General features: G+C 32.4%; 1 protein-coding gene across 1 annotated transcript; it reads left to right on the plus strand.

The window, feature by feature from the left end:
• The first annotated feature begins 6339 nt into the window (after positions 1–6339).
• On the plus strand, positions 6340–9472 carry LOC140882112 (phosphatidylinositol 4-kinase gamma 5-like). The gene is made up of 2 exons (XM_073287877.1): positions 6340–6435; positions 7145–9472. Exon 2 carries the CDS (start codon positions 7348–7350, stop codon positions 9271–9273), a length of 1926 nt encoding a protein of 641 aa, XP_073143978.1. The 5' UTR covers positions 6340–6435; positions 7145–7347; the 3' UTR covers positions 9274–9472.
• The last annotated feature ends 11722 nt before the right edge of the window (positions 9473–21194 follow it).

Genomic DNA, 21194 nt, shown 5'->3' on the forward strand with positions numbered 1-21194 from the left:
GAAGGGCAATTTGATATTTTGGTGTTCAATAAGGAATTCAAATACTTGAAAAAAATGAAGTAGGGACTGAACAAGGACAAGTTCTGACGCAGAGATTGAAGATGTATTTTTTTTTGGTATTAAGGATTTATTGTTATTTCCCCTTAGTTTAATTTGGGATTCCAACAACAGAACTAAAATATTACAAGAAATGAAGGCATATGATGTCAAAATGGGCTGGCTGGCTGGCCCATAACCCGTCGCGCAACCCACCATATGACGGGGCGGGGCGGTCGACCCACTTTTTAGATGGGTTGGAAAAACATCAGCCCAACCCAACCCAACCCACATATTGTAGGGCAAGTGCAGAGAAAGGTTGGCTAAGTCCATGGTGACGTGATGAGAGCCTGGAATCCAAAAGCCATTTTGGTGGACTGGGAGTAGGGTATGGGTGGGACGCTGTATGGGTTTATGGAATGGTGTAGGCCGGATGTGCCTGGTGGGTCTGAGGTCGAGGCTGCGGTTTCCAAGGTGGATATTGGTAGGGGGTGTAGCGCTTGGCAGAGTGGTTGGGGGCGCCACATAGTTGGCATCGACCAAGGTATAATTTTGGTGTGTGATTGGGGTTGGAGTGGCGGGGTTGTCAGGGGCCATTATGGTGATTGTATTGACCCCTTGGACCACCAGGCAACCAAGTATTTTTGTTTGGTATTAGGGATTTATTGCTATTTTCCCTTATTTTAATTTGGGATGCCAACAATATCACTACAATATTACAAGAAATGAAATATGTAATTTAAATGAAATAGTTGAAAATTTACTTGGAATTTCCAAAGAGAATTTTGTCATATTACGATAAAAAAGATATTAAAATTATGCTTTAATTTGATGTTGGAGATAGATATCTTTTTCAACACTATTATAAATTAAGAAACTGATGGGCCAGGTACTTCAATTCAAATAAACAATATAATATTATTATTTTTATAATGAAAGAAGTGAATCTGATGTTAATGATATTGTTCGTGTTGCTGCTGGATCATCATCATATTCATATCAAAGCATCGTCATCAATAATATTATTTGGTGGTCATTGCTTTACAAAAAGGTATTACGTCTCCGTGGCTAACAATCTTCCTCCGGGTTCTAAATTGAGGTTGCACTGCGCATCTAAGGACGATGATTTAGGATATCATACTCTTCAAGTGAATGAAGATTTACAATGGAATTTTTGCGACTCATTTCTCTTGAAAACTCTCTTTTTTTGTCATCTGTGGTGGGGATCCAGCGACATTGCATTCGAGTCTTTCTACTCACAACAGGGCAATGACTGTGGCCCGGACGCCTTTTGCTATTGGCAAGCTCGGAGTGATGGCATTTATTTACGTGGTTTTAAACAATATGATTGGAATCAAACTACTATGTAATATAATATATATCTTTGATTAATTATATTAATTATCTTTCATCTAATATTAATTATGATTCATCCAAAGCATATATTAATTAATAAATCAAAAATTTACTATTAAAATATATTTTTCGTATAACTAATACTATGTTAAAATGACTAATGTTTTTCATACTTATTTAATTAAAATTGTATTATTTTATTTAATGAAATATTGAATTAATAGTAAATTTTATAATTATATAACCACTTTTTTAGAAACAAATTAATTAAGAATAATAAATTTAAAATAAAAATAAAAATTAATAAAATAAAAAGTGTTTGATAAATATTTTATAATTGGATCTTACTAAAATTGTGATTATGAGTTGAATAGATTTAAAAATTATACTCTCAAGGTGTCAAATATGTATTTTTAATATTTCACATGGATATTTGATGCAAAATAATCAAAATATTTGCGCAGTCGCATGAATGCGTGCTCAACAATCACTTATATGATGGGGCACATGTGCTAATTTTATAAAATATTAGGATTGAATATGCCTATTAAAAACAGTCACCGACATAGTACATACATGATGATAAACCGACAAATGAGAAGCTAAGAGTTTGATAAAACACTATATTATTCAGTACTATACAACAGCAATTTCATTTAAAGAAGAAGAAAAAGAATAAGTTACAAAAGACAATAACATTAACAAAATAATGAAACTACGCCATATTGAATTTGCATTTGACTCTTATCATTTGATGTTTTAAATACGAAGTAATATAAATTAAAGACATTATATAATTACTTTAATTTGTCACTAATAATTACTTATGGAATAATCTTTGTGTGATAGCTAGCTACCATGATATAAAAGATAGGAAAAATTATTTTTTTAGTCCTGTATGTTTGTCATTTTGCGATTTTGGTTATTTATATTTTTAGATTTCAGTTTTAGTCCGCTATCTTTATTTTTTTGGCAATTTTAGTCCTTTTTTCTGATGTGGAGCTGATATGGCACAAATACAGTGCTGATGTGGAGCTGACATGTATAATGTCACGTAAGCATTTTCGAATAAAAATGACTGAAATTGCCAAAAAATCAAAACATGTAGGACTAAAACTGAAATATAAAAACATAAAGGACCGAAATCGCAAAGTGACAAACATAAAAAACAAAAATTGCAGTTTTTCCTAAAAGATATTTAAGAAGTTAAAAATTAGTTTCCAAGAGAAAATCATTAGTCTATCATGAACTCCATATGTATGACAAAAACACAGGAAAAAGTCCATTTGAAACATCATTAATCCTATGAAAATACCATCAAAAATCGAAAAAAAATGAAAAATGGGATCCTTCTGCGCAAAAGCAAAAAATTAAAATTTTTTACTGCATTCACCACTTGAAAAATCAGATTATAAAAAGAGGCAAGAAAAACAAAGATTCATTCTCGTTAAAATCTAAAGATCCTCGTTCCATACCAACAAATCACAAACATCAAAAACCAAATCTAAATCTCAATAAAGAAAAGGACAAATCAAAAGATGTAAATGGTTTAAAACCAGTTTTGCATTTTGTAAACCAGATGACAATATTACATGATGGATTTTCCCACTTTTTTTTAACTAAATGGTGTGAATCCGATGAACAAGGTTCAAACAGAGTCATATACATTAAATATATTCAAATCTAACCAATATATTGACATGATTATTGACCAACTTTGGAAAATAATCATTCATTAACAAATAGATCTGAAGCCATCCAAATTCACCAAAACACCCATCTAAAACTAGCAAATCTGAAGCTTCGGAGACTAATTTAACAAATAATTATTGAAAGTGACCACGAAGGCTCCATTGTTTTTAACAGAAAATTGAAATTTGAACATAAAATTGTATAATAAAAAAAAGGTTTTAGAGTCAAACCCCAAACCTAAGTCCGGGCAATCGACAGTCGATGGGGATCGATGATTGACATAGCTGAAAGCAGTTGATTTTCGGTCACAAGATCACAAATATAACAAGCTAAAATTTGAAAAATTAAAGAATTTAGAACATATCTTACCTGAGAAACCTTCTGACGCCAAAAAACGAGTGCGAAAGGAAGATCGAAAAGAGAAAACAACTGCGCCAAGTATTTGGGAGTCCGCAGAGTTAATTAAAATATGCACAAGGGTTAATTATTAAAAATGTACAACGACAAAGTCTCATTATCTGTCGTTACGTTGTGACAACTCTAAAAACAAAAAGGGGGGTCATTTTCTTCCAAATTATTAATACGAAAATCAGAATTATATGCAAACTTTGATATAAAGATGAAAAAAAATACACACCTATGAAAAATATGACCACAAAGATGAGAATTAGCCGCGCAACCTTAGAGTTTACCATTTCCATATGCTCTCTTGAGAATTTTTAGATTTTAAAGATGGATTGCATGACTTTGAATTGTCTAGTGGTATAAACTGACAAGTACAATTTTATTTTATTTAAAAATGGATAGTCATGAAATTATATTTTAAAGTTAATGAAAGATTTCATGATTTTACAACTTAATTGGAAATGGATTCTTACCAACTTTCCTTTGCATATTATAATAAATTATATAATGACCAGATTAGATATAAATTATATAAAATAGTGATCGATAATTAAAGTTAATTTAAAATAAGAGGGAGATTGAACATTTAAGAAATCTGGCAGACCACTCTTAAGAATCACAAATCAGCTAGCCTAGGGCTTTATGTAATGTACATCCTTCGAAACGACACTTCGTATTCATTCCTTAACAATCGAAGACATATTGAGTTAGGCTCAGTTTCAGAGTGAATTTTCTCTCACAAAGGAATAAAATTTGAATATTATTGTAGGACCGTGTGACAATATTGTTAGGATCGGGTGATTGATTAGAATGGGGTTGAATAAAAAATAATACTAATTTATTTCATGGATTTAAAATACTATTCCAATTCTAATTTTAAATTCAAATCCAAATCTAATTTAAAATTTTATATTTTAGATATTCAAACACACTATTATGCTCGCACCTTCTCTCCCTTATGCAACATCTATTCATCAATATTCTAGACTTGTTTTGATCTTGAAAAGATTTCTTAAATAGATGCCTACAAGACAAGAAAAATAATTCATTAGGAAACAAACTCTTTTAAACATAAGAGATTAAATCTAGAGTTTAAGAAAATCAATATTCTAGAAAAGAAAAAACTCTTTAATATTGTATAATATTGTATAAAAATAAAAATAATTAAAAGAAATTATGTCATGTAATTTTCGTGCAAGTCACGTTTTCTTTCACATGTTACTCCATGCAAACCACATTAGCAGATAAACCACACCGAGTAAACCAAGTTTGACAAGCTTGCAAGAGAAAATGTAAGAAAGAGGAATCTAAAATTAAACCATTAATTATTAATCAAACACACATCTACTCCATCAACTCAAATACCATATGCATACCTTAACATGCTATCGTTTTAAGACTCTTAACTTAAGCACATCCCACCTAGTCGTTTAATGAAAAAAATGTGGCTTTCGGCTGAATTTTTGTGTACTTTCAACTTTAACAAAAAGCATCGTATGTGTTAAATAAATGAAGATGCATGAAGTAATGTTCCCTAAAGAAGCCTACAAATTATGAACTTTCAACTATAAATGGAATTAATTATGGACCCCATGTGATATTTCTATTAATTAATTAATTAATTTATTTATATTTAGAATTAAGCAGCTAGCGTAAAGTTTTAGTACTAATAGTCGATAATATTTATAAAATGCAAACATTTTTTTTTTGAGTTTGGGGATTAGATTTTTTTCACAATTGAGTCTCAAACTCGAAACTTCATCCCACACTTGAGATCTTAGTGCAGATGAACTATACGTCATCAACAAATGAAAACATTTTCGAGTTTTTTATTTGAGCAGGATTTTGATAGTTCTTAATTTTAAACTTTTTTCTGATTTCTTTTATCAACTGAAATCACACAAAAATATCCTGAAACTGGGTTAATTTTGTTTGACAGATTTCTAATCTGACTCGACCCATGAAAAAATAGTATTTTTTACTATATATGTGGTCTGTGGATCAGATTGAACAATATCATGAATATAGATCGTGAGACTATCTCACAAGAAATCTACTCATCAAATAATTTCCAAATTAAAATTTTAAAAGAGTTCATAGTAATGAATGATATTTCATACTTAGGTTGATGGTAGAGTTATGAATGAGTGGTCCGCCGAATTCATCCCTAAATTTCAATTTGAAAAACGACCTCTTTTCTTTTGTTAACATCATTGCATCTTCGGGACGATGTATTTTTCATATCACAATTTTTATATTTAAACATTGTTATATCTTAATTTGGGATTAAAATCAGAGTGCTTCGATCCTAAAACACATAGACATACACAATTCAATTAATAGTTTCGAAAGTGAGAGAAGAAATTTTCTCCTAGAAAATAACATCGTATATTAGTAGTTGTAGTGATTGTTACCGAAACGAAACATTGCAATTGACTATCAGAAGTAGCAAGTTAGTGTAATTATCATTAAACAACAAGGATCTCAGCTAGGAGATCGATCAAATAAATAGTTTCGATTTGAGTTGCATAATTATTTCTGAACAAAATTTTTTTGTTGAATAATTTAATATATATATGGAAAATTTCAATCTACCTTACGAGTATTACCCATGTGATATGTGTATGTATTTTATTTGTTCAAATCATGTGGACCTCATATTATTTAATGAGATTCATATAATTTAAACCAACCAATGAATGTCATCTACTCATGTGATAGGATCTAACCTATCAAAAAATCTAGAACATATTAAAAACATTTCCCAACGTACACATGGATTTGTCCATATAAAACTACCTGATGTATATATAGAATTATAGATAGAGAGAGAAGAACTAAAGAGTACTGAGTAAGCTGAGCAAGAGAAGGGTTCATCTGGCTTGGGGAGGAAACCACTCGGATTTCATCCATATTCCTACTGGCGATTTCAGATCCGACAGTTCGGTGAGTTGATATTCCTAATTTACATCGATTTGTGATTTTTTTTTCCCTCTTTTTTAATGTTATGAACACATTTATGCGTGTTGAGATTTTTTTTTCTTTGTTTTTTCACCGAAATGGATGGATTTAGTTCGTGTGAGTGTTTTTTTTAACTACATTTTGATAGGAGTTTGCATTTTACAAAGTCGTTTCAACATTTGATAGCGAGTGTAATGAATGATATGATGTGATGGATGAAGTGAAGAATTGATTGATTTTGTCTAGAATCAGTGGGTTTATGTGTGTATTGTGTGTCTTTACATTTATTTTTTAATGAGGTCGGTTGGCATTTATCATGAAATGATGTGGAAGATCAATTCAAGTGTATCTTGCTTACTTTCCTGGAACTTCATGTGATGTTATGTTTATTTTCTCTGTTTTCGGTGGTTTTTCTTCAGTCGTAATCGTAGAAATTTTTTTAATTTCAAGCAAATCAGATGTTTGCACTTGCTTCCCTAACTCTTTATTTGGTAAAGAATTCTTGAATACTTGCTTGATGGTACTGCGGCGGACTGTTTTCAGGGCACTTTTTTCCCCTCAAATCTTTTGAGTTAATTGACATGTTTTGAGTTTTGTAACTAGGCTTGACCTTTTACGTCTAACAGAATCACTAGATTGATAACTCGGTGTGGTTATTCATTGATCTCATTTGTTTTGTCTTCTGATATTTCAGTTACGCTGTTTAACGGCGTGTTCGGAAAGTGAAAGTTGTGGTTTGCTGATTAATGATTGCCGCTGGTCTGGATATATTTGTGGTTGAATCTCACTGAGATTTGGAGCTTGGCGTACAGTTGAGAGTGAAGGGAGAGCTCTCGTACTTCGCCATCTTGGTTCCTGGCTGTGAGAAGAACCATATTTGACTTTGGTCTGACTTTCATGTCTCCTATGTTGGATAGTGCTGTTCAAACTCAAATGGCTGTGGGAGTTTTCAGTAGCCCACTTGGAAGTGAGGAGTACCAAGGAACCAATAGAATGGAAGGGAAACCAACTGGAAGGAGAGGTGTTTTTGTTCAGACAGAGAAGGGTTGCATGTTGGGGATGGAGTTGGACAGGAATGACAATGCTCATACTGTGAAAAGGAGGCTGCAGCTTGCTTTGAATTTTCCTCTTGATGGAAGTTCTTTGACATTTGGTGATATGGTGTTAAAGAAGGACCCTTGCTCCATTCGTAATGATTCCCCGCTGTTGCTGACAAGGAATTTGCTCTATAGAAGCTCATCAACTCCTTGCCTGTCACCCACTTGTAACAACATCCAACAGAGAGATCAAAGCAGTCCAATAGAGATATTGGGACAATCGACTTCCTTTGCAAAGACAAAACAGCTTGTAAAGGAAGTTGTGAGGGCAATGAAAAATGGGGTTGATCCAATCCCTGGTCATGGTGGGCTTGGAGGATCATATTATTTCAGAAACAACAGAGGTGAGAACGTTGCCATCGTGAAGCCTACTGACGAAGAACCATTTGCTCCTAACAATCCCAAAGGCTTTGTTGGCAAAGCTCTTGGGCAATCAGGCTTAAAACGTTCTGTGAGAGTTGGAGAAACAGGGTTTAGAGAAGTGGCTGCATATCTTCTAGACCTCAATAATTTTGCGAATGTGCCACCCACTGCACTTGTTAAGATCACTCACTCGATCTTCAATGTCAATGAAGGAGTGAATGGAAACAAGCACCAGAACCAGAAGCTTGTTAGCAAAATTGCTTCTTTTCAACAGTTCATACCCCATCATTTTGATGCCAGTGACCATGGAACTTCCAGTTTCCCAGTTTCTAATGTGCACCGAATTGGGATTTTAGACATTAGGATCCTCAACACAGATAGGCATGCAGGTAATCTTTTAGTTAGGAAGCTCAATGGCACCGAGAGGTTTGGTAAAATGGAACTGATTCCAATAGATCATGGCCTATGCTTGCCTGAGAGTTTAGAAGATCCTTATTTTGAATGGATTCATTGGCCTCAGGCCTCAATCCCATTCTCAGATGACGAGCTTGAGTACATAGAAAATCTCGATCCTCTTCGTGACTCAGAGATGCTGCGCACTGAGCTTCCCATGATTAGAGAAGCTTGTCTGCGAGTCTTGCGTCTTTGCACTATATTCCTCAAGGAAGCTGCCAGATATGGTCTGTGCCTTGCTGAGATTGGGGAGATGATGACTAGGGAGTTCCACAGTGATGAGGAACAACCTAGCAAGCTTGAGGCAATATGTATTGATGCAAGAATGCTTGTTGCTGAGGAGATGCTAGCTTTCGAATCTGAATCAGATTTCGAAGATTTTCAATTTGACATGGACTATGATGATGGCCGTGTGCAAGATTTCACCTCAAAATTGGTCTCCAAGGACTTTATGATGGTGGGAACTCCCTTCTTCCATATTGGATTCAGTAATGGTAATGGTCTTACTCCCCTTTATAAACTGGAGGAGAGCACCGAGGAAGAAGAAAGTGAAGGAGAAGAGGAGAAAGAGTTAATTGGTGTTCAAGCCCGATCTGAAAACCAAACTCTTGCTAATCTGTCAATGTCGTTGAAGTATACCATCGTGCGCAAGAAGAACCCGAAATTCCAGTTCTTAGGATCAATCTCTGGCCATGGCTATCTTGCGAGCTCGTCATCTGGACACAGGAGTGCAGATGAGCACAACGCTGCTAGTGGCACCTTTGTGAAACTAGCGGACATGAACGAGGAAGAATGGGGTCTGTTTCTGGAGAAGTTCCATGAGCTGCTGCACCCCGCATTTGACGAGCGAAAGTCAGCCACCCTTGGCCAGAAGCAGACACAGAGGCTTGGAACCTCTTGCAAGTTTTGAGAGTATGACCGTCATTGATTTACCGTTACGATGGTGGATGAAAATAAGATGCAAGTTTGTTGAGTTGGAGTCATCAGGGTAGATGTGGTTGATGCTTTCTCACGAGTTTTTGGAGGAGAAAATGATGTAAATATTCTTCAAAGGCATTTGAATGAAAGGGTTAATTTGGTTTTGTTTTCTGGACTATTTTGAAACCCTTTGATACCCGCATATATGTGTTGATTCGCAGTGCTCCCATTGATTAATTGTTACAAAGCATTATTATTTGTCCAAAATTTAATTAAGTCTTCTTTTTTAAACAAAAAAGATAAAAAAGAAGAAGAAGAAGAAGAAAAGGTCGTCGGATTCGAAATTAGTTTATTTCCAACTCTTAACTGAGTCCATAATTTAATACTGGGTGTGACTTATTATTAATTTCCTTTTATATTTTAAATTATAATAATATAACTTCTAATTTTGTTAGAATAATGGGCATAAGTAGAAAAAGCGTTTTTGAGTCCTCTATTTGATTGCTGGCAATTTTCGTCTACTATGAATAAGTTTTTGTACTGTTTATTTATTTAATTTTCAGGCAATTATGGTATTTTATTTATTAATTTATTTTGCAATTTTAGTATTTCTCACATGAAAGTGTTTGTGTGACATTTGATAAATCAACGCTATACTAGTAGCACGTCATCTCAACATCAATGCGATGTATAAACCAGATTAAAATTGTAAAAAAATAAAATAAATAAAAATAACTTACCGAAATTAAAATCCGATACCACAAATAACCAAAATTGCAAGGGACATGGAATACAAATTAGTTAGGTGTTCAAACAACTTTAAAAATGACCACCACAAAAAAGATGGGCCGAACTATCCCATTATTAAAGGGACATGGAATACAACTTAGTTAGATATTCAATCATTATTCATTATTCATTATTCATTATGATGGCGGTAAATAAACATAACTTGTCCACAAATCATGACAGCATTGGAACTGTGGATTAAAATCCGAAAATTCGACTTCAATCGATTTAATTTGATCCGAAAGTTTCTACCCGGTAGAATTCAATTTACATTCAAGTCCGGTAGTAACTTTTAAAAATAAATAAATAATTTTTTTTTTTTTTGCATATTTTTATACTCTTCATAAAACTTTCCTATTTCTAATCAATTTTTTTGTGATTTAGGAAATAATAAAAATAACTATAAAACAATAAAACAACTCCGAGCCTAAGCTTATTTGAACCGATTAAATCAGAACGACCAATTTACACCCCTAAAATAGAAATCTGTGTTCTCTATTTCAAAAATCTTTTCTAAACCATGTTCTCCAAATTTTATCAAATTCTCTATTTTTTTCATTATCAACCATAATATATATGTGATGGGAGGTGATATTTTTCTTATAGTTAATCTAATTATATTAAAATTAATCACAAGAATTATGTATAATATAGTGGGAGAAGGGGTGAGCCCATAAATAATTTAGTGACATTGAGTCCATGACAGAAGTCCATGAGAGAAGTCCATGAACTCTCAAGACCATGATCCATCTTGAAATTCTATAAATAAGAGAACATTTTTCATTTGAAGGTATTCTCTCATTATCTCAATTTATGTTATAAAAGTTTTCTAGTTTTTATTAGTGCATATTTTGAAAGGATCGCTGATTTGGCGTCGGAGGGTTTTCGTCAGGCATCCTTCGATGTCTCTAACATCATTTCGTGATGTAGGTGATAACCCTAATTTTACTGGAGTGGATACGCGAGGAGCGGTTGGTTTCCTAAAGCTGTGGTTTACTTCAATTGACTGAGCAAGCGGAAGACCCTCTTTAGGGTAGCAAGGTTTCGTGCAGCATCAATATGAAATAAACAAATAATTACGTACTCTATTGTAAAATCGAACTCAATTAAATGTGTAACTATTCTATTTTTTTAAAAAAAATCAATTAAAATTGGACCAAAAATACCCGCTAAAAATATAATATAGGGATTGAAAATAACAAACAAAAATTTGAGAAAAAAGATCAAAAATTTTAAAAGTCCGAATAGCTGTTTTAGAGGATGACATTTTCGTAATTAATGTCATCCTTTAAAACCATTCTCTATTGCTCCGATGGTTCTTCATATTTGGATAACCACTGTAGCATCCTCCAAAATAGAGGATGACGATAGAGAATGGTTGGAGTTATTGTCCTCTTTTATTTCTTCATTTTGGAGAATGGTTGGAGATAGTCTAATGATAACAACATTTGAAGGATAACGTGAGTGTCACAAGTTCAAATCTCAGCGAAAGATCCATAAAAATAAACTAGAGTCCACTCCAAATGTGTGTATAAGTCACGACTACATCTGAATTTACACCAAGGAAAACCGTACTCCCAAGATTAATCGGACCAAAAATCAAATGTCCGGTGAATTAATCCCTCTGGAAAAAAGAAGAGAAAGATGATGTGGGGATAAGGAGGACTCGAAATGGAAGCACGATTTTGGAAAGGATCCTAAGTTTAGTTTATGAACATAAGAATAGGCGTGGGGTAAACCTAAAACATGGGGGAGCGGGTTGTGCGCCTTGCTCTTTGCTATTGTTTATTTATCGCTTATTATTATTTATATGCCCCCTCTGATTTTGTACTTGGAATTTGATTGATATATCTATTGACATTTGGCTATTTGGTTGGCGGACCAGTGATCAAATTTGGGTGAAATTTTTATTAGTGAATTTCTTAAATAATTTACAAAATATATATTGAAGTGTAAAGAATATTTTTAGCTCTACAATTTATACATTTATGCCAGGTTCGACCGCGTGCTTTATAGTTGATATACATGTCTGGTCTATATAACACCATAATGTTATTCCAGATAGATTTAACACAAGATGTTATAAACATGAGAATTGAAAACAAAACAACACAGTGCTGATGGACCATCTATTGTTTTTTTGTTATACACGATATTCATATGAACATCTTATATAAAAATGCACGAGAAAAAAAACTTTTGGTATAACATAGAATAACCATCGACATAGAACTATTAATCAGTATAAATGTAGAATCTTCATAAAGTAATGCTTGAAAAATTAAAAAAATTCAAAAATAAATTTTTTTCCATGTTTCAATTTTTTAAATTAATAATTTTGATAAATTAGTAAGATAATAATTTTTCGGAAGATCTTTATATAAATCTATGATCCATCAATATTATAAATTAATAATTCTCTAACATTACACGTATAAGTAGTACAATTTCGTGAAATTGTACTCTCATATTATACAATGAGTTTTACTTGATTAATAAATATAATAAATATTCTTTGATAGTTTTAAACTATGATTAATATAATTTTTTTCTAAATATATATGTACAATGAAATTTATTTTTTTATATTAATTCAAAAAATATGATAAAGGCATTAGTGAAACATCAAGGAAAATATTAATTTATTTTTTGCGTGCATGGATTATTTATATAAATTTTTATTTACTATTTTAATTGGCGCATTACTACTTATCATTATCATATTTTATATTTGTATTTTTCAATTTTAAAATAATGAAAAATATTAATTTATTTTTAGATTCAACATAAACTACTTATGCACGCAAATTTTTCGTACATAAATTATTTATACTTTGATTAGGTACATACACGCAATGCATATACACAATATAATTTATTATTAGAGAAAAATTTTGATTATCAAATATTAATTTTTATGATTTTTGTGGAAGTAATTTTTTAAAAAAATATATATATGGATAATACTATGTGTACATATAATTTTACAAATAGGTTTACACGCCCTAAATTTTTTTTTTGAAGGTAAAACTTGTAGAATTATCATCAAAAAAATTTTCACTAAAATATTATTTTTTATTTATTACTTACTTATAAAATTAATTTTACCGAGTTCAACAAAATTCATTATTTTATAAAATTTTAAAAAATAATTATGAAAATATATAATTTTTTACTGAGTTCAATAAAAATAATAATTTTTTATTTTTTTATATTAAATATATTTTCAAATTTTTAAAATTAAAATTTCAAATTTAAATAATATATAAACGAGATTTTATTATTATGTATTTAAATTAAAATATATTTATTATTATTATTATTATGTGTAATAATTAATATTTTGTTAAAATAAATAAAAAAATCAAATCATGTAGGTTTGGATTGATTGGGTCAGTCGAGTTTGGGTCGGCCGCTATTGATTTATTCTGGTTTGGTTTGAGAAATTTTAAAATTTTTTTTGTACTTATTTATAGAATTAATAAATTTTTACTATATTTTTATATATTTTATGTTTGAAAAAAAAATTATTGTATATTGTAACATAAGTTTTCAATATGTAATAATTATTTTGTAAAACATTGATTTTTTAAAAATAATTTTTATTTTGTGTAGTAAGTATATTTTAAATTTATTACAATTAAACTTTTAAATTTAAATTATATAAACCTATATAAGTGAGATTTTATTATTAATTATTTAAATAAAATATATTGATTATTGTTATCAAAATATTGATTATTATTATGTGTATTTAATTATTTTGTTAAAAATAAAAAAATCAAATATTTCGGGTCCAACTCGAGCCCCAAAACCTCAACCTTAATCCGATAATTTTTTGGTCAACTCAGGTCGGGTTCAATTTTGACATCCAAAAAACTGCATAATAAATAATAAAATAAAAAATAATAATATTTTCGTTAATATTTTTTTTGAGCAAGACAAACAATTGAAAATAAAATATTTTAAAATAATTTTGATATTTTCTTTTCTAATTTATAGGGCGTGTAACCCTATATGTAAGATTCTATGTACACATAACCCAAAATATATAGTTAGTTTTTGGTGGGTGTTAAAACATAAATGGAAGTTAGTTTTAAAAGGGTAAAAAATGAAAAGCTCTAGCATTTTAAAGGATAAAAATGAAAAATCAATTAAAAATACCAAAAGAGTTTTTATATGCTCCTCTTGCTTTATAATAGTAATGTATATATATATATATATATATATATATATATATATTTGGTCTATAAATTAATTTGTCTCATTAATTCATCACTTAATCCATTTCGCATTTTAATGATAGACTTTGGTGAATTAAAACTTAAGAACGTTGCAGGAACTGCAAAGAAATTTGTCAACAACTTCGATGGTCGAGTAACAGTTTGAGAAACTAACTCGAGAAATAAAGTGGAATGAGAAATGAGAAGAAAAGTTAAAGAAGTTACAAGTTAGTGGGGTTGTTAGTAGGGCTGTTAGTGTTGCAGTTAGTGGATTAATGAATGCAATCAGTTATTGTAGGAATTTATTTGGGAAACCAAAGTTTAAAACGACATAGACAATTAATGCATAATGATTATCTCTAACAATCAACAACAACTCATTATCAACAAAACAGAGCAAATCTTTGCAAATTCAGTTTTAGTATTCAAATTTCTATATCTAGTTCAATTATTTTAGTTATATTTTTCGAGCATTTTATCTAGTTCTTTCAGCTTTCAAATTTCACATTTTGACTTTTCTTCATTGTAAAAATGTTATTTTCATTTCTTACTGATATTATAATCTTGTATTCATATCATCCAAAGAATTTATTTTTCATTTTTTTCAATTACATTGGTTAAATTTTTGTTAGTTGCATTCAATTCCAAGGAGGTTATAACGGATGACCGAATTGTGACTCACAACGTCCGACTAGAAGTTAGATTTTCACACTCTTTTCATAACATTTTTGCACGATTTGTGCCTGACACGCCCGTACGCAGAACTCCGAGCCAAACAATATATATATATATATATATATATATATATATATAATCTGTAAACAACTTTATTATTTCTTGTCCAGTGAAAGATGTGTATTCCAACTTTACGCAATGGTTGTACTGAGTAGAGGTATCAAATGAGCTAGGTCCGTTGGGTTGGTCCATCCCATCATACAAAATAGATGGGTTGGGTCGGTAATTTTTTAACCCGCCTAAAAGGTGGTATGCCCCGCCTAATGGTGGGTTGTGAGTTGGTCCGTCAAAACTCGCCAATTTACACGTAAGTCCATCGAATTGGTCCGTCCTGCCACCTAAAATAGGTGGATTTAGTTGATATTTTTTCGATCCGACCCACCTAACAATGGGTTGCGACATGTTATGGATCGGTCTGTCCCGTTACTCCGTTCTCCCTCCTCTAATGCTGAGATTACGCATCTAATAAAATGGACGAGATCGAGCCGGACAATATAATTACCATGAATCATTCCATTGTAATAATATATACTATTTTATCTCAAGTTAAATTAAATATTTCAAAAATTATATTATATAAATCCATCACTATTTGTCTATTTTTTTGTTACCAAATTTTATCAATTCAACAATTATAGTATAATGGATCGTCTCTTAATTTTTTTTTGTTGGAAAAGATTTGTTACAGTTAGATCTTAAACTCAAAATCTTATTCTAAATTCGAAATATTTGCATAAGCTCATTTGTTAAATCGTTACATTAACAAAGTGCAACCTAATTAATCTTCACTTGCATCGATACACATTTCAAAATTTTGGACCAATATTTAGGTACACGAATTAAGAGACCTGCATTATCGATGATTATTTTATTCAAATGAATTCTTTGCTAAAAAATAATTTTTATATAAAAATAATATTTTTTATGAGACGATTTCATTAGAGTTTTTATATTATAGTTTAATTCAAAATTAAAATTTAGAAATTAGTTAAAATATAGGAAGAAACCCGAGGGGAAGAGTTTTAAAAAAATTTATAGGATGATCCACATTCAGTTGACGTGCATGTTTGCGTAGAATATGTATTCAAACATAATGAATTTTATTATTTTTCTTTAAATGTGAGAATTATTATTCACTAGGTTCTCTAATAATTTTGCCTAGTTTTTAATACCGATAAATTTACTTTAAATTATTGGAATTGAATATCCCGATATACAATTACAACCTTCCTATGCTAAAACTTTCTAAACAATTATTTTGTTGTATCAACTTGACCTGACATGAAACCTATTCGCAAGGTTAATTAATAGCATTTTAATTAGGGATAATTGCATTCGGACCCCTTGTGAAAGATCTAATTGTCTTAAAACCCCCTGTGATAAATCAATTGGCTTATTGCTCCTCGTGATTTTAAAACTTTGGCACACTTGCCCCTTTCTCTATTTTAATTAAATTCAATTAGCAAATGTCTGTTATACCCTCATATATAAACAAATAATACGTTGTCGTATTCAACAAAAATCTTGAAGGAACATACAGTGCGAAGAGTGGTGATTCTCGCGAACCCTAATTTTGAACCAGCGGAGGTTTGAAGAGAAATTGAGACATCGATAGGTGCAGGTACTTATGCTCTTCTTTCTAGTATCATGGATTTAGCAATCGATTTTGACGTTTGGTATGGAGGTGTGTTCAAGAAAAAATTCGAAGGTGTTCATCCGAAAATTTCTTATGTTGGGGGAATAAAACACCAGTTTAAGAGAGTGAACTTTGATAGGTTTAATATGAAAGATTTATTTGCTCTTTATAAGCTCTGTGGTGGCAACAAGTTGAATGTTCGATTTTATTATAGGATTCCTGGTTGGGTAATAGAACAGGGTCTGATAGAAATTATGGGGGATAAAGAGGTCAGTGATATGTATGACTGGTATAAGGAATTAGAATTGGTAACTATTTGGATTGAGGAGACAATGCCATTGCCTGAAATGGTTTTGGACCCAGATGGTAATGTTGTTGATGCAGTGGAGTTTATACACTCAAAACCAGTAGGTTATATTGAATATCACAAGGAATCTGTAGCTAGCCCTAATCCTATTGAGAATGCTACCTTAGATGATGAATTCCTTGCTGATAATACGCAAGTCCATGAGACTTTTTATTGCTCTGGTCCTAATTTGTCTGAATTTGAACCAAATCCTACTGAAAATGTTGGAGACAATGCTTCCAATCAACAGCCATGTAACTTTGATGATCACTACAATGACATTCATGAAGGGATTAGTGATGGCAGTGAATTTGATGATTCTTCAGATGAAAACTATTCAGTTGGAGTTGAGAAGTCAAGTTCCGATGATGATTCAACATATGAAATGTTGAAAGGTGTTCTTGGGAGTGATGAAGAGGATATTTTTGCTGAAGAAGGTGTTGTAGGAGAAGGGATGAGAGAGAGTATGATTAGGAAAGACAACAAAGGTAAGAGCAAAGTTTGTGAGAAGAGAAAGAGGAATGAAGATTCAAATAGTGCAGCTAACTGGGCAAGTGATGATGGTGAGGAAGATGACCTCATTAGTCTTGATGGATCTGATAATGATGGCCCTAAGCATCCAACTTATAAAGAGGGGCAGAATATGAAGGATTTCAAACTTGTGGTTGGTATGAAATTCAAGAATGCAACAGAGTTCAGGGAGGTTCTTAGAGATTGCATGGTTAGAATGGGTTATGAGTTGGTGTTGAAAAATAATGAGAAAAGTAGGATAACCGGTGTTTGTAAACACGGTTGTGATTGGAGGATTCATGCTTCACTGGTTCAAGGTGGTCCAACATTCCAAATCAAAACAATCAAAGGAGCTCACACTTGTGCAAGAACTCATACCAACAGATTTGCTAGCTACAAGTACTTGGGCAGAAAAATTGAAAATATTGTAAGAGATAATCCAGATATCATGATCGATCAACTACAGAATATAATATTGAGAAAATGTGCAGTGAAAGTTGGTTATTGGAAAGTTTTAAGGGCAAAGAAGGCTGCTCTTCAGAAGATAAGAGGGATTGATGGTGTCCAGTACCAGCTACTTAGAGATTATTGCGAGACAGTGTTGAAATATAATCCAGGCAGTAAGATTATAATTAGGAAGAAAGAAGACTTTGAGCCACCAACCTTTGATAAGTTGTATTACAGTTTGCAAGCAATGAAAGGATGTTTTTTGTCAGGGTGTAGGCCTATTATTGGACTTGATGGTTGCTTTCTGAAAACAGTACATGGTGGACAGATATTAGCTGCTGTTGGTAGGGATGGTAATGACAACATGGTTCCTATTGCATTGGCTATAGTACAAGTAGAGAACCGAGAAAACTGGACTTGGTTTCTAAGTGAGTTGCTAGAAGACATAGGAGGTTTGGGAGAGGATATATGGACTTTTATCTCAGATAGACAAAAGGGTCTTATTGAGGCTTTGAAGGATTTGGTGCCTAATTCTCATCATAGGTATTGCTTACGACACATGTATCAAAACTTCAAAAAAAAAATACAAGGAAGTAGAATTGAAGAGTCTGTTTTGGAAAGCTGGTACTACCGCAAATAAAAATGAGTTTGATGTTCACATGAAGAAGATTTTTGAAATTGATCCAAAGATAAATTCTAGTTATGAGACAGCTTATGAGTGGCTCCAAAATATTCCACCGATTCATTGGGCTAGAAGTCATTTTCCCACTGTTTGTTTGTCAGATGTAGTAGTGAACAATTTGTGTGAATCATTCAATAGCTCGATCTTGGAGGCTAGGGACAAACCAATAATAACAATGTTGGAGTGCATAAGGAATAAAATGATGAAGAGGATTCAACAGAAGAAAATTGGAATAGAGAGATATATTGGTGAGATTTGTCCCAATATAATGAGAAGGATCAATAAGAATAAAAATTTCTCCAGAAATTTTTTTGCAATATACTGTGGGGAAAATGAATTCCAAATCCAGTGCTTGTCTTCTCAAGGTGTACTTAGTCAATATGTGGTTGATTTGAACAAGAAGACATGTACATGTGGTATGTTCCAGCTTTGTGGGTATCCTTGTGCTCATGCATGCACTGCCATCGGTGACAATAGACAGAAATTGGAGGATTTTGTTGATAAATGTTATAGCAAGAGTGAATATTTGAGGATTTATTCACACATGATTCATGTCGTGCCTGGACAAGCTGATTGGTGCAAAACACAAGGTGAACCATTGAATGCACAAATATATAAGAGAAAGAAAGGAAGACCTCAAAGAATGAGAAGAAGAGAAGCAGATGAGGGTGGCAGTAGCATGTCTACAAGAAAGGGACTCACTCATACTTGTTCAAAGTGCTTGGAGCTTGGACACAACAGAGCAACTTGTAAAAATCCAGTTCATCCAAAATCAAAAATGTGCAAGGTAACAATCGATTCAGATATTCCAATACAATGTTTCTCAAACATTTTGACCAAACTTTCAATTATAGGGAGCTGCTGGACAAAGAACTGAAGGCCCAGAAACACAGTCATCTACAGTACCAAGACAGGCACCAAGGAGGCTAGCAAGCCAAGTTCCAAATACAAATCCTCAGGTATCTATCAATAGAGCTTGTGTTCATGTATTTATGTATATAATTTTTAAAATTTATGGCAGGTAACACAGAAAGCTGAAAGCTTTCCTCAAGCATCTTCAACCAGAGCATCAAATTGTCATTCAAGGGTAAGAAGAGGACCCAATACTCAATACAGTGCAATGGACAATCTACATGGAAGTGTCAGTGCTAGTGCTAGTGTCAATGCCAGTGCTAGTGCAAGTGCAAGTTCAAGAGCTAGAGCAAGAGCCGCTGCAACTGGAGAAGGTATCTCTAAAGCAGCTGCAACTGCCACTATCCATGGTTCAACACAAGGAAGAAGTGCAAGATCTAGTGCAACAGCTCATGTTGGAGGAAAAAATGCAAGCTCAAGTGCAAGTGCTTTAAGATGAAAAATTCAGATGTGGATATGCTCTTGTTTGTCTGGAATAATTGGTAGTAGAGTTTTTGGAATGAAAGAATTCTGGCTAGTTTTTTTATATATGTCTTGGATATGCTACTCTTTTAAGATGAGATGGAACAAACATGATGCAATTTTTTGTATTTTGAGTTTTTGGTGTATGTTTTGGTACTTTATGAATTGCAAACTACCATTTTGATCCATTATCCAGATTGTTATATTTGGTGTCATTTTGTGTTGTTACCATTTTATTATGATCATACAATGTTTATTGCAATCTTATTTCCAAATCCACATTAAGCTAACCTTAACAAAGGAAATACAAAATATTGATTACCACAATCAAACTTTCTTCATTCATAACAACAAAATATGGCAGAAATTAACTACATTACATTACATTCATCTGCCTAATTCAAGTTGACAGAAACTAAAAGAGTACAAACATCATTCAAATACAATACACGCTTCACTTGACCAAGAGAACGATGAGCACCAAGAGGAAGAAAATCGCAGCAACCCAACTAACATGCACATATCCAGTGGAAAGTGAAGCACTTGTAGTGGAAAGTGAATCGTTCTTGGTCTCTTGCACCTTGGACAGAACTTCTGCTTCTTCATCTTGCCTCTCAACACCATCGTAGCTACTATAACTTACACCTATGTCACCAAATGATTCACCTTCACCTCCATTTGGTAGCAAGCTATAGCTTTGGGGTTTACACCAACGAAAAAATTCACAATGATTCTTCGCACAACAGTAATACAACGTTCCTTTTGATTTTTTTTTTCAGAAACCACAACCCTGATATCGGCCAAAATCTTGCAGAAACAAGTTGGTGTGTTCGGATACCTTAAATCCAAGTTGGGCTTCGTGGATTTTCTGCATCGGCTTTGAGATTGAGATTCCATTGATGCTGCCTTCAATTATTATTCCTACTCAGCCAAACAAACCCAACGACTTGTGAAAGAAGGAGAAAACAATAAAAAAAGAGAATAATAAAGGGCAATTAAGTCAGACCATGTACAAAAAGTACCAAAAATTAATAAAAATTCGCATGTACAACGCGTGTACTCACACCACCAGTTGAAGGGGGCCGTGTGCCAAAGTTTTAAAATCACGAGGAGCAATAAGCCAATTGATTTATCATAGGGGGTTTTACGACAATTAGAACTTTAACAGGGG

Source organism: Henckelia pumila, chromosome 2 (assembly GCF_033568475.1).
Source record: "Henckelia pumila isolate YLH828 chromosome 2, ASM3356847v2, whole genome shotgun sequence".
In the NCBI taxonomy this organism is placed as follows: domain Eukaryota; kingdom Viridiplantae; phylum Streptophyta; class Magnoliopsida; order Lamiales; family Gesneriaceae; genus Henckelia; species Henckelia pumila.

Excerpts from the sequence above, each read along its gene's own strand:
- LOC140882112 (XM_073287877.1), top strand. The coding sequence starts at position 7,348 with ATGTCTCCTATGTTGGATAGTGCTGTTCAAACTCAAATGGCTGTGGGA.